This window comes from Oncorhynchus nerka, linkage group LG24, assembly GCF_034236695.1.
Source record: "Oncorhynchus nerka isolate Pitt River linkage group LG24, Oner_Uvic_2.0, whole genome shotgun sequence".
NCBI classification, from domain to species: domain Eukaryota; kingdom Metazoa; phylum Chordata; class Actinopteri; order Salmoniformes; family Salmonidae; genus Oncorhynchus; species Oncorhynchus nerka.
Window position 1 is genome coordinate 27,776,203 of NC_088419.1, and position 23,678 is coordinate 27,799,880.

Genomic DNA, 23,678 nt, shown 5'->3' on the forward strand with positions numbered 1-23,678 from the left:
AGGACTGTCTCTGTACTGTAATGTTCATTCCAGACATCTCTCACCGCGAACAGTCCAGGTTCAAAGCAGCTCAATGCATGTCAATGCTGCAAGTAAACATTTTGACATTTCCCCGGAAGGATACATATGTAGGGCTGGCGCCAGCTGGCTACCAATGTCCCGGTTCACAATAACAACAAGAGTCAGAAACCAACAAAACAAGTGGAAGATTGAGAGAAACAGACAAGTTGGAGGTATTCTATTCTTGTTGGGCCCCTGTGGCGTTCGCAGAAAGCCTCTCTCTCCCTCTCTGTCAGGGCATGCTTATATTTCATTCAGCAGGTCGGTTCAGGGGACGTTTAAATGACACTGTGCCTTGAGATGGACCTCATTGTGCGCTGGGGTCTTTATGACTGATTATCCCTGGTAAACACCCCCTACGTCTCAGCCAGGCCTTTAGTTGCGCTGCCAAGTGTAAAGCCAGGGGACAATGTGATACACCACAGCACCCTTTCCATAAGAGCAGTCCTCTGATTCCCCCACATCAACTATTCATGTTCCTTCTCTTTTACTTTGTTGTGTTCCCTCTCTATGTTCTTTTGTCATGTGTATTTAATTACCTACGTGGAAATGTATTTGGATTATTATTAAGTTTTCATCACAGATGGTTGTAACAATATCACCTCCTCATGGAGCCCCACAGTGGAGGTGTCATACCCATAAAACGTAGCGGTGAAACAGGGAAATGGTTCCAATTGTTTCTCCACATTCATTTTTCCCACAGGGGGATTTTAAAAACACTTAAAATAAGGGCTGTGTTTCTTGTAGGCTTACACTGGCGTGACATTTTGATAACTATGTAAATCTCTCTGGGACAAGGTGACTCATCAATATATACAGCTCTATTTACCTCAGAACCCAAACATGCTAATTAGCATCAAAGTAGACATGATGCAAGACTCCAAGCTCCAGCACGTCATCTCAAAATCAAATCAGATTTTATTTGTCACATACACATGGTTAGCAGATGTTAATGCGAGTGTAGCGAAATGCTTATGCTTCTAGTTCCGACAGTGCAGTAATATCTAACAATAATATCTAATAGTAATATCTAACAAGTAATCTAACAATTCCCCAACAACTACCTAATACACACATATCTAAAGGGGTGAATGAGAATATGTACATGTAAATATATGGATGAGCAATGGTGAAGGTGCAATAGATGGTATAAAATACAGTATATCCAGATGAAGTCGGAGGTTTACATACACCTTAGCCAAATACATTTGAACTCAGTTTTTCACAATTCCTGATATTTCTGACATTTCAAAAATCCCTGTCTTAGGCTTTATTTTAAGAATGTGAAATGTCAGAATAATAGTAGAGAGAATAATTTATTTCAGCTTTTATTTCTTTCATCACATTCCCAGTGGGTCTTATATACACTAAATTAGTATTTAGTAGCATTGCCTTTAAATTGTTTAACTTGGGTCAAACATTTCGGGTAGCCTTCCACAAGCTTCCCACAATAAGTTGGGTGAATTTTGGCCCATTCCTCCTGATAGAGCTGGTGTAACTGAGTTAGGTTTGTAGGCCTCCTTGCTTGCACACGCTTTTTCAGTGCTGCCCACACATTTTCTATAGTATTGAGGTCAGGGCTTTATGATGGCCACTCCAAAACCTTGACTTTGTTGTCCTTAAGCCATTTTGCCACAACTTTGGAAGTATGCTTGGGGTCATTATCCATTTGGAAGACCCATTTGCAACCAAGCTTTAACTTCCTGACTGATGTCTTGAGATATTGCTTCAATTTATTCACATAATTATTTTCCTCATGATGCCATCTATTTTGTGAAGTACACCAGTCCCTCCTGCAGCAAAGCAACCCCACAATATGATGCTGCCAACCCCGTGCTTCACGGTTGGGATGGTGGTCTTCGGCTTGCCCCCCTCCCCCTTTTCCTTCCAAACTTAACAATGGTCATTATGGCCAAACAGCTCTATTTTTGTTTCATCAGACCAGAGTACATTTATCCAAAAAGTACCATCTTTGTCCCCATGTGCAGTTGCAAACCGTAGTCGGGCTTTTTTATGATGGTTTCAGAGCAGTGGCTTCTTCCTTGCTGAGCAGGCTTTCAGGTTATGTCGATATAGGACTCGTTTTACTGTGGCTCTAGATCAATACTTTTTGCACCGGTTTCCTCCAGCATCTTCACAAGGTCCTTTTCTGTTGTTCTAGGATTGATTTGCACTTTTCGCACCAAAGTACGTTCATCTCTAGGAGACAGAACGTGTCTCCTTCCTGAGCGGTATGATGGCTGCGTGGTCCCATGATGTTTATACTTGCGTACTATTGTTTGTACAGATGAACGTGGTACCTTAAGGCGTTTGGAAATTTCTCCCAATGATGAACCAGACTTGTGGAGGTCTACAATTTTTTTCTGATGTCTTGGCTGATTTCTTTTGATTTTTCTATGATGTCAAGCAAAGAGGCACTGAGTTTGAAGGTAGACCTTGAAATACATCCACAGGTACAGCTCCAATTGACTCAGATTATGTCAATTAGCCCATCAGAAGCATCTAAAGCCATGACATAATTTTCTGGAATTTTCCAAGCTGTAAGGCACAGTCAACTTAGTGTATGTAAACTGCTGACCCACTGGAATTGTGATACAGTGAATTATAAGTGAAATAATCTGTCTGTAAACAATTGTTCGAAAAATGCACAAAGTAGATGTCATGCACAAAGTAGATGTCCTACCAGACTTGCCAAAACTATAGTTTGCTAACAATACATTTGTGGAGTGGTTCAAAAACAAGTTTTCATGACTCCAACCTAAGTGTATGTAAACTTCCAACTTCAACTGTACATGTGACATGAGTAATGTAAGATATGTAAACATTATTAAAGTGGCATTATTTAGAGTGCATTGTATAAAGTGACTCATGATCTATTTATTAAAGTGACCAGTGATTGGGTCTCAATGTAGGCAGCAGCCTCTCTGAGTTAGTGATTTCTGTTAAGCAGTCTGATGGCCTTGAGATAGAAGCTTTTCAGTCTCTCGGTCCCAGCTTTGACGCACCTGTACTGACCTTGCCTTCTGGATGGTAGCGGGGTGAACAGGCAGTGGCTCGGGTGGTTGATGTCCTTGATGATCTTTTTGGCTTTCCTGTGACATCGGGTATCATAGGTGTCATGAAGGGCAGGTAGTTTGCCCCCGGTGATGCGTTGTGCAGACCGCACCACCCTCTGGAGAGCCTTGCGGTTGAGGGCGGTGCAGTTGCCATACCAGGCTGTGATAGAGCCTGACAGGATGCTCTCGATTGTGCTGTAAAAGTTTGTCAGGGTTTTGGGTGACAAGCCACATTTCTTCAGCCTCCTGAAGATTTCTTCACCACACTGTCTGTGTGAGTGGACCATTTCAGTTTGTCTGTGAAACTTAAAACTTTCCACTTTCTCCACTGCTGTCCCTTCGATGTGGATAGGGGGATGCTCCCTCTCCTCTTTCCTGAAGTCTACGATCATCTCCATTGTTTTGTTGATGTTGAGTGAGAGGTTGTTTTCCTGACACCACACTCCAAATGCCCACACCTCCTCCCTGTAGGCTCTTGTCGTTGTTGGTAATCAAGCCCACTACTGTTGTGTCGTCCGCAATCTTGATGATTGAGTTGGAGGCGTGCATGGCCACGCAGTCGTGGGTGAACAGGAAGTACAGGAGGGGGCTGAGCACGCACCCTTGTGGGGCCTCAGTGTTAAGGGTCAGTGAAGTGGAGATGCTGTTTCCTACCTTCAACACCTGGGGGAGGCCCGTCAAAGTCTAGGACCCAATTGCACAGGGAAGGATTGAGACCCAGGGCCTCCAGCTTGATGATGAGCTTGGAGGGTTCTATGGTGTTGAATGCTGAGCTGTAGTCAATGAACAGCATTCTTACATTCTTAGATATTCCTTTTGTCCAGATGGGATAGGGCAGTGTGCAGTGTGATGGCAATTGCGTCGTCTCTGGTCCTGTTGGGGTGGTATGCAAACTGATGTGGGTCTAGGGTGGCCGGTAAGGTGGAGGTGATATGATCCTTGAATAGTCTCTCAATGCACTTCATGATGACAGAAGTGAGTGCTACGGGGCGGTAGTCATTTAGTTGAGTTATCTTTGCCTTCTTGGGTACAGGAAGAATGGTAGCCATCTTGAAGCATGTGGGGACAACAGACTGGGATAGGGATTGAATGAATATGTCCGTAAACACACCAGCCAGCTGGTCTGCGCATGCTTTGAGGACACGGCTAGGGATGCCGTCTGGGCCAGCGGCCTTGCGAGGGTTAACACGTTTAAATGTTTTACTCGCGTCAGCCACAGAGAAGGAGAGGGGGGTGCAGTCCTTGTTAGCGGGCCGCGGCGGTGGCACTGTATTACCCTCAAAGCGGGCAAAGAAGGTGTTTAGTTTGTCTGGAAGCGTGACGTCTGTGTCCGTGACGTGGCTAGATTTTTTTTTGTAGTCCGGGATTTCCTGTAAACCCTGCTACATATGTATCATGTCTGAGCCATTGAATTGGGACTCGACCTTGTCGCTGTACTGTAATTTTGCTTGTTTGATTGCCTTGCGGAGGGAATAGCTACACTGTTTATATTCAGACATATTCCCAGACCTCTTTCCATGGTTAAATGCGGTGGATCGCACTAAATGCGTGAATGCCGCCATCCATCCACTGTTTCTGGTTAGGGTAGGTTCTACTAGTCACAGTGGGTACAACATCTCGAATGCACTTCTTTATAAACGCACTCACAGAGTCAGCGTATAGGTCAGTGTTGTTCTCTGAGGCTGACCGGAACATATTCCAGTCCACCGGATTAAAACAATCTTGAAGCGTGGCTTCCGATTAGTCGGACCAGCGTTGAATGGTTCTCATCACTGGTACATCCTGTTTGATTTTGTGCCTTTAAGACGGAAGGAGTAAGATGTCGTCGTGGTCGGATTTTCCGAAGGGAGGGTGTTGGAAGGCTTTGTATGCATCACGGAAGTTAGAGTAGCAGTGGTCGAGGGTATTATGCATGCACGTAGCTCAATCAATATGCTGTAAGAATTTAGATAGACTTGTTCTCAAATTTGCTTTGTTAAAATCCCCAGCTACAATAAATGCAGCCTCAAATGCAGTGTCTCTAGCTGACATCTTTGCTAACAGGTTTTGTGTCAATTTAAAACTTACACAAGACAGTTCACAAAATTGTATATTGAAAGAAATGTAGCCAATTCATTCATTACTAAATTTAGCTAATTTTAGGTAGTTAATCCAGAGATTCTTACCTTTGCCTCGACTCGACAGTCTCGTTCAGACCATCATGGCATTTGTAGTTCTTTATGATAGCCATATTAGCAGCTAATTAGCATTGCATTTTTGGGGGGTAAATACAGGCAAATATATTGATAAAAGTCACCATGTCCATGTCACGTTGTATAAATGATTGGAGACAGGCGCAGGAATTTGTAATAGGGTTTTTTATACTCCACCCAAAATATACAACATGCCCTGAAAAGGCATGGGGACGAAGCCCAAAACAAACACGTGTAAACACAGGGATGTAACCCAATCAAAGAGCGAGGTTACAAAGAGCTAATAAATACACGGGACGAGACCCGTAATAACAATACACGGGACGAGACACGTAATAACAATACACGGGACGAGACACGTAATAACAATACACGGGACGAGACCCGTAATAACAATACACGGGACGAGACACGTAATAACAATACACGGGACGAGACACGTAATAACAATACACGGGACGAGACACGTAATAACAATACACGGGACGAGACCCGTAATAACAATACACGGGACGAGACCCGTAATAACAATACACGGGACGAGACCCGTAATAACAATACACGGGACGAGACCCGTAATAACAATACACGGGACGAGACCCGTAATAACAATACACGGGACGAGACCCGTAATAACAATACACGGGACGAGACCCGTAATAACAATACACGGGACGAGACCCGTAATAACAATACACGGGACGAGACACATAATAACAATACACGGGACGAGACCCATAATTACAAGTGCACAACAATGCATGGGACGAGACCCGTAATAACAAGTGCACAAAAATACACGGGACGAGACCCGTAATAACAATACACAGGACGAGACCCGTAATAACAAGTGCACAATACACGCGGCACGAAAGCCGAAACAACAAAGCACAGGTACTCACAAGACCAACGGACATGGGAACAATAAACGACCAGGACAATGGAGAACAGAGGGCACATATATACAATTACTAATCAGGGGGAATGGGAATCAGGTGTGCGTAATGAGACAGTTCAGTGACGCCTGGAGGCCGGTGACGTAGACCTCCGGAACTGGGGCATGGAATGAGCAGCAGTACCGGGGGAATCAGTGACAGTCCTAGAGAGATTGACACGGTTATCAAAACGTCACGACAGGGTAAGCCTACACCAAACATAGCCCTTATTCTAAAATCCCCTATGGGAAAAATTAGTGGTGGAAAAATGATTGGAACCATTTCCTTCTTCGAACGCTAGGTTTTATGGGTATTATGACTCATATTGTGGTACTCTTTTCCCAGATGTGAATCTCTATATACAGTATAATACTATATTTTCTCCCTGACTCCGTCTCTTAGTTTTGAAGTTAGTACAGTGTCTTACAGAGAGTGACAGGACTGAAGAGTCTGTCAACTCTGCAGACTGCCTCCTAAACTGTCTCTGAACTGTTTGTGGCATTTAAGTCCAATTCCTTGTGCTGGATTTGTGGGCAGTCATTAAGAGTGGAAAATAGCAGTGCCCACAGACAAATGTGGAATGGACCCTTTGCAGAGGAGAAGATTGTGTGTAACTGTACACTTCTGCTGTGACTTTGGGGTTTGTTTAGACTGTGGGACAGTGGAGATGGCCATTTAAAGTAAGTCTTTACAGTCCCTACTGTAACTCTTGTGAAAGTAGAGGTCTCTGTCAGTATGGCCACAATCGATCAACGTCCCATCCAATATACTGCTGGGATGATTGCGGCTTCCAATGCACTCTAATGGTGTCCACATTCTTGATAATGACATGTTTGGTTTACCAACATCTGAGGAGCTACATCTTTGGAGTTAACACACTGTGTAAGTTCAACCAATGGTATTACCCAGACCAAGGATAAGACACTTGTACTATAAGAAACAGATGTGTTTGTGTAAGTCGACTGTTTTCAGAACTCTTATGCACTTCACATTGCATACTGTACATTTGGATGCAGAGATGTTTTTGGCGCAGTCTCAAGAACGCAAAACACAGATGAGACGAACACCCCATCCATAATGAGAAAGGCATGGCTAGGTGTAGCCCACTGTCAACCAGGCTCCGCCATGGTTACAGCACTGCAACTCCCACTTACATCATCCTGTTAAAGGCAAGACCCAGGTTCTAAACACTGTGCAGCTTCCTATGTCTTGGACTGATAAAACACCACAGGTACAGTCTAGGGAAGATATAGGTGGCTGTAATAAGATTGCCCCCTGGTGGGAATTGCCCAGGTAGCTACCTGGTACATGGCTACATGAAGGAGCGTTTATTGGCTGACATGATACCGTTTTATTGCAGGCATCAAAGGCAGTTGTGGGTCCTCCTACATTTGTACCTTGACATAATTTCGACCTGTTATAGGGCCTAGTGTTCCCCACATTATCTGATGGCTACACCAATCACTCAGGGTAGTCCCACGGAATTCCCTATGTAATGTCACAATGCAGATATGTAACTCTTTTTGGGGGGACTTCTTATATATAGTGTTAGGTGTGACCGAGATGGCAGCGCAGCAATTCATCTCTCTGGATAGCAGTCTACTATTCCCGGTGGCGGTATTAAAGGTAGCTGGGTGCAATCATTGTGCTTCAGTAGACACCAGGGTACTTGAGAGTGCATAACACTGGTTATAACCTGACTGAGCATGTCTGTCACTGGTCCACTCCATGGAAACAACCTGCCCCACTGACCTCAGGTTGCTTCATCTTCCACTGCTTGTTGATGTTTTCTCGGCCTGCCGTCACATAGTCATGTAAGTCTTATCTTTTACACGCTAACTACCTGCAGCCTTTTAGAAAAGCTGCAAAGTGACAGATGGGATCTGGCTGTTATTACTGGCAGGTGTCCAATATTTTACTAAGGACATACTGTACCTTAGTCTTGTGTAAGACCTGCTCAGTTGGGGCTGAGATGGCAGAGGGAAGAGAAGACAAGTGAAGAATAAGGGAAAGGCAGGCAGACGTTCTTATATGACTCAGCTCCCCTGTATTCTTCTAGAGAACAGAATGGGTCAGTTTAATTTCGACTAATGCCCAGTAAGGACAGCTGGTCTAAACAACTTATTGTGATTGGCTCGAGGCTATAGTGATGACAACACAAGGCCAGAGGTGCCATCTATGTATTGAGGGGCCTGTGATCTATAACCCCACAACCCCCTTGAACTTCCTTTCGATTAGAGCGTTGGGCCAGTAACCGAAAGGCGAATCTCCGCGCTGACAAGGTAAAACGCTGTCATTCTCCCCCTGCGCAGGGCAGTTAACCACTGTTCCCCGGGCGCCAAAAATGTGGATGTCGATTAAGGCAGCCCCCCACTCCTCTCTGATTCAGAAAGGTTGGGTTAAAGTCACATTTCAGTTGAAGGCATTCAGTTGTACAACTGACTAGGTATCCCCCTTTCCCATTTCCCTCCATCCCAGTGCTGGCCTTTGCTAACTGGCCTGTCCTGTCCTCAGCGTTAGGTCAAAGGTCATGGTCCCAGCTGGCATGAAGAGTTAGGCACATCATCACTAACCAGCGTGCCCATGTAGCCCGGAGCAGCCCTGCCAGCCCTAACAGTGGTGCCAGGAGTATTCATCCACGATGGCCTGTCATAACATGATAATCACATTAAGAATGCCAGTAGAACCCAGTGTTCTGCTCCCATAGAGTGCAATCATCCTCCTCTTTCCTTCCTAATGGGAGACATTACACAGAAACTCAATCCCCAGTGGGAGAACCATACGGCTCTGCTGCTCCTCTAGTGTCACAGAATAGCTTTCCTTCCTTCACTCTGATTATGCTTTACCAAATTAGATATTGAGGCAAAGTCAAATGCAGTCCCTTTTCCGTGGATAAAGAGGGAGACATTGTTGCATGTTTAATTTATATAACATAGGACATGTTAAACTCTTCTCTGTTGTAAGTCATCATACCAGAAGCCTCTGCATACTGTTTCTCGTGCCTCGGACAATATCCTTCAAGATTCTGCCAAGAGGTGCATCTCTCCACAGAGGAACCCACCCCGCCTGAAATGTACATCGGGAGAAGCTTCTCAAGCTGGAGGAAAACAACGCCTCTCCCGAAAACGCTGGGAAGGCCGATAAAACTACGAGGAGCGTATAAAACGTGCAACATTTTTCACGGAGACCTCGTGGGGCTGCCATGAACTGTTCTTTATATCGCAAGCATATTGTGGAGGGGAAAAGGAGGGAGGGGATGGGAATGTAGCAGAGGAGTGCAGAAGAAGAAAAAATGACCTGGCATCATTAGCTACTCAGCAGTAAGCCTCTCCCCGTCAACTTTGACTTGCTTATTTGGTTTAAGAGACGTTGGCCGTTGCTCAAACGTTTTCACATCTGCTGAAATTTGTTTGGTTCGGGGTTCCAGAAATGGGTTTGGAAGTGCAGATGAGCCTGGCCACGAAACCAAGGAGGTGGCCAAATTCACCGGGCATCAGGAGATTTTAAGAGTGTTCTCTGTCTGCTACAGTTACACTAAAAGAGTTGCGCATCCCAACAGACTTGAAATGAAACTGAAAATGAACTGAAGTCTGATGTCTCCGGATGGTAGTCAGTCACACAGACACGCTTTTTAATATAGCCCCCATCAGACACAAGTGTGATGCCACTATTCCAGATCCATCTGATAGTCTGAGAAATAGTTTACATCACTATGGGACCTCCATTTATTCAAATGGAGCTAATTAGTTGATATGAAAGTATAAAAGTAATTCCTTAATATGATCACAGAGGGACCATTCTAATGAGGGAGGTCCACTATCATACAAGAGAACATAACATGGGGGCTGTGTCTGGCTCTGCTGTGTATCTCTGGAAGAGGCCCTGTGAGTGTCAGCACTGTCCCAGCCAGCATGTTAGGGAGGCAGGGAGGTGACATGTGTTCATGGTTGACAGGTGTCCAGCTGACAGCTCCTCCACGGGGGGGGGGGGGGGGGCTCTCTACCCCAGCTCTCATCACCTCTGGCCTGGCCACTGCCTCTGGAGCCTCAGCCTGTCCTGTCATGGACACACACACAGTGGTGATGAGCTGAAGAGGCTCGTAGGGGTGCAGAGCTGCTCCCCCTGCCATCCCGACTGCAGGGCCCTCATCAGAGACACTTCCTCCAGTGTCAGAGGAGATCATCGATATTTGAGTGTGTGTTTTTTCAATTTCGGACAGGAAAGTGAGCGATTACAAGATGATGAGGGCTGTGGACATCTGCAGACTCAGCTGAAACCAAGGCCTTTCTTACAGTACAGCCATGGCTCTGACTAGTGTCATGTCTTTACTATCATTAACTGAAGATTTGTAGTTTTTATCAAAGATTCTCTGTAATTAGCATTTCGTGATTAACTAATCAGGCAAATGTAATTAACTAGGAAGTTGGGGCACCAAGGAAAATATTCAGATTACAAAGTTGTAATTTTCCTAATTCAACTTTTCAGATATTTTAATATCTGTTCATTTAGTCTTCTGATTAATGACCTATTCTTTATTTTACCTCACGTTAGTCTCATTCCAAAGGTCGTAAATTGTTGGTTATCTGAACGAACCCAGTCTTAAATCATTTATTTACTAACTAAGTCATTCACAGAAATGCATAAACAAACAGTAGATAGTTACAAGGAAATGTTAACGGAGTTTCCCTAGTGGCATAAACCGGCATTGCGGCTTGGTGTACAAAAGGGAAGTGGGGGTTGACTGAGATAAGACAACACACAGTTGATAATTATAACAATTGAAATGCTAATCCTTCGCACATGAACGCTCACTCATTCGGGAACAATTGCAATCAATATATATATATTTACGCTCAGTGTGTCGTCAGGATCTCTGTTGAAAAGTTGGAGAGTTTGTTGGAGAGTTTGTCCACCCTCTCTGTCGTGGTTAGAATGGATAGTTCAGAGTGAAATTAATTTATGTCATTTTGGATAGATGTTTCGGCGGTTTTCGGTCTTCGCGTTCAATGATACCGAATTCCTAGCTGCAGACTAGTAATTAATTTCAAAGACTGGTTCTTATTCTGTCGGTATCGATAGTCTAAGAGTTTAACCACGTGGGATGGTTAAAAGATTCAGCAGTCTGGTCTCAAACCTTGGCCCTCTCGTTATTGAAGTAAGCTGGTCTGCAACCTTTGTCCTCTCGTAATTGAGAGCAACATGGTCTGTTGAGAAATTCTCAAGGTGGGGGTTTTATTCGGAATTGCAGAAAAGGGCCTGTCCCAGGATGCCCCACCATAACTGTGCTCATGGGCGGTCCTCTGATTTAGTTATACTGCAAAGGGAATTGGAGTTTCCTTCATTAAACAGTCCAAAATCACATGACACAATTTCACAAACAGTATCATCCTCACTCATTCATCTTATACAACAATTAGATGTAAGCCTCATATCTGAGGCTATTATATAAACATTGTTATGGTAATATGGCCGTATTGTCTCCCATGAGTTTATAAAATTGTACCAAACAGACCAGTTCGTAGCTGGATTCTTCACCGATCTTTTATACCTTCTCCAGAACATAAATGTTGTTCGGTTCTCCAGTTCTGTGAGGTGGAAGAAATTCATTTTTTCTCTCTATGAAACTTTTCTCTTTCTCTCTCTATACTGTGGCCATGAGGAGATAATCTCCTCCAGGAATTTACGACCTCTCTCTGATCACAGCAGCCTGGGTGTAGGAGACAGGGGGGTAGGGGGATGGTACCTAGAAAAGGGCTGGTGCAGAGGTAGGGGTGCTCGTGTAACAGTATAACTTTAGACCGTCCCCTCGCCCATTACTGGGCGCGAACCAGGGACCCTCTGCACACATCAACAACAGTCACCCAAGGGGAACCACTACTTCAAGGTCTCAGAGCAAGTGATGTCACCGATTGAAACGCTATTTAGCGTGCACCACTGCTAACTAGCTAGCCGTTTCACATCCGTTACACTCGCTGTACCCAAAGACGGCAACGTCATGACACTAGCTCCTGACTGACCTTATTTAAGTGAAAACAGAGAGGCAACTCATTGTTAAACACTATAATGTAGTGCTCTCAGAGCCCTGTCTGCCGTGCAGATGCTTACCGCGGAGGAACATTTTGAGGGGAGATTTTGCTGAAAATAATCTGACTCTACCTTGCTGCTTGGGCCAGCTGTGTGTGAAGCGGGAGAACAGATGTGCACGGTGTCTGAGAGAGACAGATTCAGTTAGCCGGAGAGAACCAACCCAACTTCTCCAACAACCCAGGGAGGGAAGGAAAGAGAGAGAGAGAGAGTGAGAGACATCGAAAAAAGAAAAAAAGAGAGAGGCTGAGAGGGAAGATAGAGAAAGAGAGAGAGAACACGAGTGTTCAATGGTATTGATTTTCCACCAGAAAAACAATCACTTCCCGTGTTCTCTGCTCTGCTATTTCCTTCTGGTTTGCAGACTGCTGGGGGATTACTTAAAAAATATCAATAATTGCAGGTCAATTTTTCTGGATGCTAATATTTCAGGGCAGTTTGAGGCGCAGTGGTGTACAATATCATGATTGAGTCGCCGGCCACATTAAACCTGGAAAAGTTACTAAGTTAAGTTCCCCCGTCCAAACCCTGTCATTAAAACGGGTGCATAGCTGGCTCACTAGCTCATCCTTGACAACTGGGAAAATATTTACTCATCTCGACTCAGTGAACGATGGCCGTTTCACAGCTTGCTTTTTTGCCCATTGTTCCCAAAGCCGGTGTAAATCTTACTGCGTGAGAAAATCGGTTAGAGAAACACAATTCCTTATTTAGTTGAATTACAAAGACCTTTAGTGTGACTCTGCTTTAGCAGTACATTTCCAAACATTTGTGAGAATGCGTTCACAACCCTGTTGGTGGGATGGCAGCAGGTGAGGTGTGATGCATCCGCGCATTCAATGCTGCGCGTTGGCTCCTCAACGCATAATACGAATGTGAAGTCTTGACACTTGGCTTTCTCACTTATCATACGCTCCATTGGTGTTTTCAGAGCGCAGTGAGACCTGCTCCTCTCTTCCTCTCTCTTTCTTTCTCCCCAGTGTTTGTGTTTGACATGGCCTATCCTGTTTTAGCCCTGGACCACTTGAGTGACTTGCTCTTTTTTTGTAGAGGGGATTTTCCACAGACAGTACTGGCATCCCAGACCATAGGTCTCTGAGAGCTCCTCAATCTGGTGGTCAGAGAGAGAGAGTGAGAGAGACAGAGACTGTCACATTAGATTCATAAAACAGGGATAAAATAAAACATGACTGAGTCATTTGAAATCCTGGATACAAACATGTGGGCGGGGGTTGAAAAATGCACCTTCCGGCCATATCAATGAATTTCCACCCTGTCCAGACTGAGAGGAGCTGAAAGGAGAGGAGCAGGGACACAAACCGAACAGACTCTCCTTATCAGCATTGGTGTTTGCGGTATAATGAGAATACCCCTGGAGGTATTTTCTAGAGATTGCGTTGCTGACGTGGGAAGAGGGGCTACGGGGTCATGTGAGCCCTCTGTTGACTGGGAGCTGCTGAGAGTGTGTTGCGTGGGTTGGTGGAGGGTGGGCAGGTGGTGGAGTGCGGCTGGAGGGAGGGAGCAGTGTGTGTGGAGGGGAGGGGGGACTCTACACCCGACCTTGGGAGGGAGCGCTATTTCTGTCACCCAATACCCTCTGGGAGCCCTTCACTAGGCCAACAGGCATCCCATCACGCCCACTGCAGCAAAATAACTCTGGTGTCCACAATCCCACAATGCCCTGACGGCAGCACACACACGGGCTGGCCTGGCAGGGAGGGAGGGGAGAAGGGGGAGAGCTCATGACACTAAGTACACAGGGTGAAATAAGTGACTTAAGCATGTCAGGCATCTTGTCACTGATTAGAAAGGGAACTGAGAGCCCAGTCAATAATTCATGCTCTATCTATATGTGACAGGAGAGGTGGAGGGGAGGGTCGCTCTCACCTCCCAATGTCAGCTAACCTACTGAAGGTTCACTCACCGTAGGGGGGGTAAGAAAAGACACCGTGTCTCCAGTGTTTGTACATACTTACATTCTCATTGTCACTTCGAGTTATTGCCACAAGCACAGAAATCAAGCGCATCAGCTGATATTGCACCAATCAGATTCCTCATTCTACCTTAACATGGCTGTCTATTTAGTCAATCAAGTTCTGCACACACATTCTCTGATGGCTGCCGCGCACAAGCTATGCACTGGTGTTGCTGGTGGCATGCTATTGTTGTTACATGCTCTACCCGCCACGCATGTCTGTTTCCTGCGTACCCACCCCGGACTCCACCTGTTTGCGCACTGCTTTTGTTTCTGTCACAGGGATTTGCACAGCGTTTTTAGCTCACTGTCTGTAATTGTTATTATCTTACCATGATGCATGCTCTAGCAGTGAGCTACCCCAAAGGAGCAGAGCTCAATGCCAAGACTAATGCATTGCATGCATTGTAATCTTTCTTGAATATGTGGCATTTCCTGTCTGAACCAGTTCATTTGTGTATGGATAGTCTAATGTAACGGAGTCAGTCGTGACAGCAATGGAAAGGCAGGAGTCTTTGTGGCTTCAGAAGTGAAGCTCTCTCTTGTTGTCTATTTATTTGTTCTCTGGTTGTCCATTGTGTGTGGTGGCTGTGGTAATTACCATACTTTGCATAGCATACAGAGGTACAGAGGTCCTCAAAATATGTCCCCAGCACTTGGATAGCAGTAGCAGACAATAATGACAATAGAAGTACCAGTAGCTGAGGCTTCACACTCCTGACCGCAGGGTGTCTGGTTCAAATCCCAACCAGGCTACAGCTGTGAAAGCCTTGTGTGATAAAATTCACCCTAATTGCTCTGTGGGGAAACGGAGAGCCTGAGTAGCTTCCAGGGTATCTTCACTGTGGACCAGGGCATCTGCCAAGCAACATGTTCAATGGAGATCATAGACCTCTCCATTGCATGAATTAATAAGCATTGTCAGGAAGCATGAGACCAAAGCTCATCATGGACATGGTTTTATATGGCAAGTCAAAATAAATTAAGTGTGAGTGATATTGGCGGGGAGAGTTGTTCTTGGAGCCTGTGTTAAAACCACCTTCCTTCACTGGCCTGGGTCTGTTGTGGGAGAACTCTTCTCAGAAGTGCTAACTAAACTCTCTCTACCCTCTCTGCACTACTCCACTTAATCCTGCTTGGCCTTTCGATGATGGCCATTACTGCTCAAGTAAACCCATACTGTAAATCTAGAGGTTATTCTTGCCTCAGCGTTTAGATGAACTCTGTCTGAAAAAGTGTCCATGTCTCCGTGCCTACGCATTTATATGATAGGAGAAGGAGATTGAGATAGCAAGTGAGAGGGAAAGACAGACAGATAAGTGAGCGAGACTTTGACTCTGACACAAACCATGCACAGCACAGCACGCTCTCCCTGGGAACATTTGCAACTCCAGGAGAGCAGAGCGGTGGAAGAGCTCCTCTCTCCTGAAAGGGAGTATGTAATGTCTCTGTGGAGATGAGGTACTTCTTACCTCATTTGCACTTCCAGCAGCTGCGTGGAACTGCCGCGCATCAAGGTTCACTCTCAGGCTATAGCACAGGAGAGATGTATGGATGTGTCTATCTCCCCCACATGTCACGATCAATCCTCTATAGTGTCTTTATTTTCACATGCACAGGATACAGCAGGTGTAAAACAGCACAGTGAAACGCTTACTTGGAGCTCTTTCCCAACAATGCACAATAAAAGTAATGATATAGAAGAAGAAAAAACATGAAAATTATGAGAATAAAATCAAATAAAAAACAGGAGGTCAGTTCCAGAGTCCAGTGTGCAGGGGTAGTGGAGGGAGGTAGGTTTCTACATGTACACAGAGGTAAAAGTGACTAGTAGCAGGATATATACCAATGGTGATAATTATCGCTATAGCAGCAGCGTATGTTGTGAGTGGGTGTTTGCATGGTGATGAGTGTAAGTGTATGTGTGTGTGTGACTATGTGTGTATGCGTGTGGGAGAAGAGTGTAGATGTGTGCCTCAGTGGGTAGAGATCTGTGGATGAGATCTGTTGATGAGACCTGTGGATGAGACCTGTGGATGAGATCTGTGGATGCGCATAGAGGTCAAAGATAGGAGGGGAGTGTGTGTGTGTGTGTGTGTGTGTGTGTGTGTGTGTGAGTGCGTGCGTACTGTGACTGGCTTAGCCTCAGTCTACACCCTACCCATTGTGTGTGTGTGTGTCATGAGCGCAATTCAATAGTGTTTAGGGAGCTTCATTTGTGTGACCAGGACATGGTAGAATAGGTTATGTTCTGCTGTAGTGTGGTGAGAGGCCAGTAAGAGGTGTAATAAATAACATTGAATAGCATTTACTGGCACATTAATGAGGAGTTGAGGGTAAACCACCGTTTCTGGGCAGAGCCGTGTAATGCCAACATGTCAGGTATTTAAGAACAGATTAGACTGGAACATGGCTCATTGATAGTCATTGTTATAATGCAGTGTACAGAACATTGGGTCAACTGAGGCTAGACTGGTATGGGAGGAGATTCTTCTGTTGGTCTGAATGTAAGAAGGCTGCCATCTGGTGACTGGTGTAAGTAATGCATACATGGAAAGGCCAGTGTCCTCCATCAAGCTTTGAACTGGTTATGAACCATTGGAGCGCTGTAAGCTTTGTTTTAAAGTCCTAGCTTATAGGCTCACATACCAATGACCAAAGCACAGTTAATGGCATTCTCACCACATGGTTACATGGGCCTAGTATCCACTACCATTCACACTTTTGAATGAACAGAAAACTACCAAAAAATGTTGGATGAACCACACATTAATACTGTATTATGAACCCAGGCCACTTCTGGCCCACTCAGTGGAAATGTATGTTCAGGGAGCTGATTTTGATTTCAATTAGCACAGGAGAGAGGTCTCTCAACTGTGACCCTCCACATCCCCCACCAATGGCTAGAGCACCTTTAGAGATACTGTCATTAGCTCCCATTTGCAATTAGTCACATGCAACATTTCCTCCACGGCCACCCAGCCTGTGTCTTTGTCATTGACAGCCTGGTTTTCAGTCTGTTTCTGCTTGATACCAACTTATTTGGTGTGACAATGCAAAAATAATCGTCTGAATCAGAAACAGCTAGAAGCAAGGTTAACTGTAGTATGCTGCACCGTACAAAATAGCCTGTTTCCATGGCTGCTGCCTGTTTCAATATTCTCTCAAACTTCCCACTTCCTCTATTTCTAATCAGCCGTGCACAGACACTTAGACACACACACACGTTACGTAATGGTTCTATTCCTGACAGAGCGCAGGTGGTCTATAAGAACAGCAGGTGAGTCATGAGCACATTGATTAAAGAGAGGGAGCATCACTCAGTGTGTGCGGTAGGGGCGACAAGGTGGGCTCTACCGGGCCCCAGCGGTCTGCTGGTTTCAGCTAGGTGAAAAAACATGGTAAAAAATAGCAGCACACACACCACGAAATATTAAAGGGTATTAATAGTTCAACTCCAGGAACTCTGCCCGCCCCTCTGCAAACACCACGCTGGAGCATCCTTAGCGGCAGACTCCAAAAAATATCTGATCCTTTGAGCACATTGGAGGAAAAAAGGCCCCACATCCTGAGCCAAAGCAAGCAGATTACTGAATTATTGAAAGTCACAACAGTAAAATGTCAGCGAGGTCCGTCAGACAGACAACATAAGAGGAGAGCAGTGGGGATTTGAATCATGAGACACTCACTCTGGAGAGCAGAGCACTCGTCTCTACGCAGCAGCATCACACGTCATCTGTTTAACGTCTCCCACACACACGGCTCGATAAAGAACGTCATTACTCTCTTATGACCCTGCGCTCAATGTCCCAGACTGACAGAGCTTCTAGACTCCCACTGTTTACATGAACCTATCTATAGGCTGTCTGCCTGAGTGCCTCATCATAACATCTCTCTCTCTCTCTCTCTCTCTCTCTCTCTCTCTCTCTCTCTCTCTCTCTCTCTCTCTCTCTCTCTCTCTCTCTCTCTCTCTCTCTCTCTCTCTCTCTCTCTCTCTCTGCTGTAAAGCCATACTGTGTGGTACTAATGTATCATGTCTCAATCGTTGTCACTGAGCCTGAGGTGAGACATGTACCGTGTCGCTAATACCAACTTCTCTGCTCCAGCACACAACCGTCCTCCCCTTCATCATCATTGAGATGAGGACCACGCACCACCAGTATCCCAGCAGGCCTTGTGGAACAATAGCTGTGTGCAGCTTTGCCATGGGATACGTTATATGGTAAGAGCCCCTTTCCTCCAACAATGGCTGGCTGAACTCTTCCTCGGTTTGTGTTGCTAATTGATAAGAGACCATAAAAGGCTAGCCCTGGGCTAAGGGAGATTTAAGCGAGTGTTCACACTTGCACATTCTAAAGTGGGCTAGCATCAACCCTGCTCCAGAGCAGGGTTAGTACCGACTTTTCGGATTTAGACCCAGATCAAACACGGTGCCAAAATAGCCCGTGTGAAATAGGGTTAAGAACAATGCCTAGAATGCTTACTGTTCAATCACAAAAGCTGAAATGTCACTTAATTGACATATGCTTGTGATGCCTGTAATCGTTCTGCACGTTATTTTGATATGTAAATTCACACTATTTAATCCTTCTTCCTGAGGACAAAAAACAAAACATTGGTTGCTATATCTAACAAAAATGGTTGCTGTACAGCAGGCTGGCTACCATCTTCTCACTTCAACTAAAGGTCAACTACAACTAAAAACTCAACGGCTGGATGGGCAGTAAACGCACCATTTGTCTGTTTCCATAGATTTTCTATTTACATATCTATCCATAATTATAGTATTGTTGCATGATTTCACCTGGATCAGAAAAGTTGATGTCTCATTCCCCATAGCACTCTCTGTACAGGGTGAGATCGAATTTCAAAAGTGAAACATTGTTTCTGAGGTCAGACAGGCAGACAGCAAGTTTTATACAAACCATTACTGTTGGAAATCAATGCTCGGCTAGCTAGAAGCAAGATGATTGTGTTAATTAATGTCTAATTGCTTATATTATTGTGTTTGTCCATTAGCCTACACTGTAAAACATTTCCTGTCATTTTTACTGTAAAATACTGGCAGCACTGTAGCCAGAAGGTTACTGTAAATTTACATTGAATTACTTACAGCACATAAGCCAGTACATTACTGTAGATTTACAAGACCTTTACTTGAACACAAATGTACAGCATATTACTGGAACACCTGACCACAGCGACATGCTGTGTTTCTAGATTTTACAGTGGAAGCACAGTGGTTAGTAAAATCTTGTAGATGTACAGTGCAAGTAGCTTGTGCTAACGACGGGCAGTATTTCTGTTACATAGATTTGATATACTGTATGTATTTCAAAACGTGCAATTCCTATTTTTTTATTTGTGGCCTGAACTACAATTCATGTGACCTATTTTATAACGGTTTAATTAGAATACACGTATTTTCTAATACAAATATATACTTGCAAGTAGCCCGCAGAACTACAACATTCTCTGTAACGGTAACATCATCTTTTTACTGGCTATGACTATGGTATATTCTTGTTTAACTTAGATTAATACGCTGGCTGCAAGTCGCTCTGGATAAGAGCGTCTGCTAAATGATCAAAATGTAAATGTGAAAATGGACACTTGCAAAGCACGCTGGGTATTATTCTAAGCACCTTTGCCCCCAAACGAGGCCACATTTGATTAAAATACAAATAGTTTGAGGGCGCAGCTCATTAGAATAATAACCAGCAGTGTGCTTTGCAAATGTTCATTTTTAACATTTCCATTTTGGTCATTTAGCAGACGCTCTGGTCGAAAGCGACATACAGTCAGTGCATTCCTCTAGGGTTGATTCAAAAACAGCACATCACAGTCAAAGCGACTAACACGTTTCTGTGATCGTTTGTGGGAAGGTGTTGTAGTTAAGGATACATTGGTCTTCCACATATCCTGTATTTGTTACAAGTTACCTTTTGAATGTATCTTTGCCTATCTCTGGCTATATTACTGTAAAATTCACAGTAACTTCCCACCAGCGTACTGGAAAATGCAGAGCAATGACAGTACAATACTGTAAAATTAGGCTACTATAATGTAAGAAAGTAAATGCTACTGTAATCATGTTGATATTTTACAGTACTTTACTATAATTACATGGGATTAGTACAAGCAGGTTGGCTGCTAGGTATTTGTATATTACAGCCTATTTATGAATATGTGGTGTTTTACATCATTTGCACTTCTAGAGGCCTAAACAAAAGCTCCCAAACTGGATGTGACTACAGGGCAAAACATATCGAAAAGGACATGGCTTAATTTCCAACCATTAAAGACTTGCAGCCACTCTGATCCGTCCCATAATCTGTCTCCTGTACATTTAATTGTTAGGGAACTACTACCACATATCACTTAAATTGGTACAGCACTCTCACTAAGGGGTGCAACAAGTATAGCCTCTTACAAGGCACGCCTCAACTTTGGTTCATGAGCCACAACAATACCATGCACCCACAAAAGTTTTTTGCAGCTCAAAAATTACAGTATGGTACTGTATTCTGTGAGATGGTACTGAATTACAGTAAATTACTGACAGCACACTAGCCAGTAAATTACTGTAGATTTACAGGACAAATATACAAAAATATGGTATGGTACTTCATTCTGTGGGCTACTGCATTCTCACTAATAGGGTGCAACAAATATAGCCTCTTACAAGGCACGCCTGTAGAATGTTACTGTAAAATTGCTGTAATTGTACAGCAGTGTAGCAGAATGCCATTGAGCCCTCATAATGCATTGCTCTTTACAGTACTATACTCTAATATAGAGTTACAGTAGCTAACTAAAAGTTTTGCTGTAAATGTACAACAATTTGTTACAGTGCAGTGCTTTGGAATACAAGTGTGAATCCTTAGCACAGGGCTAAAGCTTAGCCCAGGTTTAACAAATGCTTGTGTGAACAGGCTAAACTAGCCCAGGGCTAAGATAGCCAGGGGCTCAGAACAATGCAGTGTGAAAAGGCCTAAAATGTTATTGTCCATTTCCACTTGGGGCCATTAAAACAGACTCTTGAAAACAGGCATAGGACACATATAAGAACATACTGTACAGAACAGAGAAACCATTACAGCAACATCACAGTATAAATACTGTATACTGTGTGTCTTGATGATGAATGTGATCTGTGTGACTAATGAGAAGACAGGGATGTCCAGCCGCCCCGCCCCTCCCCTCTGCTTCCCCAGGCCCGGAGGTCTGGCAGCTAGCTCCATTCCCACGTTCCTCATGGCTCTGTCCCTCCACGCACTTATGATGGATGACCTTCTCCAAGCATGGCAACACACAGTCTCTGCTGCAGAAAAAACAGCCTCTATCAGTCAAGAAAGAGAGAAAGAAAGAGAGGGGGGGGAGATCTGTCTGGTCTGGCAGAGAGGCCTACATTGTGACAACACATGTTACAGAACCAGAGGACCAGACCCTAGTCCTGAGCACTGCACATTTAATGCTCTCAGAGAGGAGAGGCTTGGAGCCGAGGGAGCCCTCTACTGCAGCCATAGTTAACCAGGGCCGACAGCAAGGAGAAGGGGATTTGCCAGACCCACCTGACGTGTAGGAGCCTCAGGCAACAAACACCTTTCTTCATTTTAATCCCTGGCTAAATTAAGATGATTATATCCCCACAGGTCTCACAGGGTCAGAGAATCTGTCTCGTTTCCCTATGCTGGAGTTGGGTAAATCCATAGGCAGTCTTCACAGGAGGCTGGTGGCACCTTCATTGGGGAGGATGGACTCGTGGTAATGGCTGGAGCAAAATGAATGGAATGGTATCAAATATATCCAACATGGTTTCCATGTGTTTGATGCCATTCCATTCGCTCTGTTCCAGCCATTATTATGAGCCGTCCTCCCCTCAGCAGCCTCCACTGGCTGCCTTAAATGGGGATTCCCAGCCAGGGAGTTACAGAGAGAGGGTGGGAGGGGAATAGACAGAGAGAGCGAAAGAGAAAGATGTCAAGCCTAAAGTAGGACGAGCTAAGCTTCAGTGGCAGACATGTCTGATCTGTACAGTCTGTCAGACACCAACAAATTGTCAAGTGATGAAATGCTATGTTACTAAAATGAACCTCACATGTAGGGATTTCCCCTGAATCCATAGAGACATAGTCTAAAATCCCTCTTGGTTAGGAAGGAATTATACGGAACGTAATAAAAGAGGATAGAGGTCAACGGATGTAACAACTAATGTAACTGTTAGAAACCACCTTGTTTACCTCCACATGTGCAACTTGAAGACTTAAAAGTGCCATTCAACTAATTGCCCAATTATTGAATTCAGCTAATTGAAGCATTTACATAATTCACGGCCTTACTGACGCCCAACAACTTCCGTCTGTGGACTCAAGTATGTGCAATTTTTCATATTAGTGGGATCAGCTGTATTGTGCAGCAGCCTCGGGCCAGGGTAAGGGCCAGGGTAAGGGCCAGTCCAGTTTCACCTTGAGTGATTGCTTTGGAATCAGGGGAGGCTGTGAGTGGGCCAGCTGACGCACTGGACTCTGGCGCCTCTCACTAATGTGCCCTTGTCCAGTACTGTATGCGCTCTCTCTCCCTGAGATCTCCCCTGGCAGTATCTTTCTCCTTGAGACCTGCCCTGGCAGTGTCTCTCTCTCTCTGAGATCTCTCCTAGCAGTGTCTCTCCCTGAAACTTCTCCTAGCAGTTTCTCTCTCCCTGAGACCTCTCCAAGCAGTGTCTCTCTCTCTCTCTGAGACTCTCCTATCAGTGGCTCTCTCTCTGAGACCTCTCCTAGCAGTTTCTCTCTCCCTGAGACCTCTCCAAGCAGTGTCTCTCTCTCTCTCTGAGACTCTCCTATCAGTGGCTCTCTCTCTGAGACCTCTCCTAGCAGTGTCTATCCTTGAGACCTCCTCTAGCAGTCTCTCTCTCTCTGAGATCTCTCCTAGCAGTGTCTCTCTCCCTGAGACCTCTCCTAGCAGTCTCTCTCTCCTTGAGACCTCACCAAGCAGTGTCTCTCTCTCTCTCTCTCTGAGACTCTCCTGGCAGTAGCTCTCTCTCTGAGACCTCTCCTAGCAGTGTCTCTCTCTCTGAGACCTCTCCTAGAAGTGTCTCTCTCTCTGAGACTCTCCTAGCAGTGGCTCTCTCCCTGAAACATCTCCTAGCAGTGTCTCTCTCCCTGAGACCTCTCCCAGCAGTGTCTCTCTCTGAGACTCTCCTAGCAGTGTCTCTCTCCCTGAGACATCTCCTAGCAGTGTCTGTCTCTCTCTGAGACCTCTCCTAGCAGTGTCTCTCTTTCCGAGACCTCTCTTAGCAGTGTCTCCCTTTCTCTCTCTGTGTGAGACTCTTCTAGCAGTGTCTCTGTCTATGTGATCTCTCCTAGCAGTGTCTCTC

General features: G+C 44.9%; 1 protein-coding gene across 1 annotated transcript in view; it reads left to right on the plus strand.

Annotated features, from left to right (window-relative positions):
- The window catches only part of aig1 (androgen-induced 1 (H. sapiens)), a 77,801-nt gene that overhangs the window by 20,213 nt on the left and 33,910 nt on the right, over window positions 1–23,678 (plus strand). Inside the window, exon 4 of the mRNA XM_065009433.1 lies at window positions 18,409–18,524. Coding sequence (XP_064865505.1) covers window positions 18,409–18,524 — 116 coding nt within the window. The remainder of the gene's footprint in view (window positions 1–18,408; window positions 18,525–23,678) is intronic.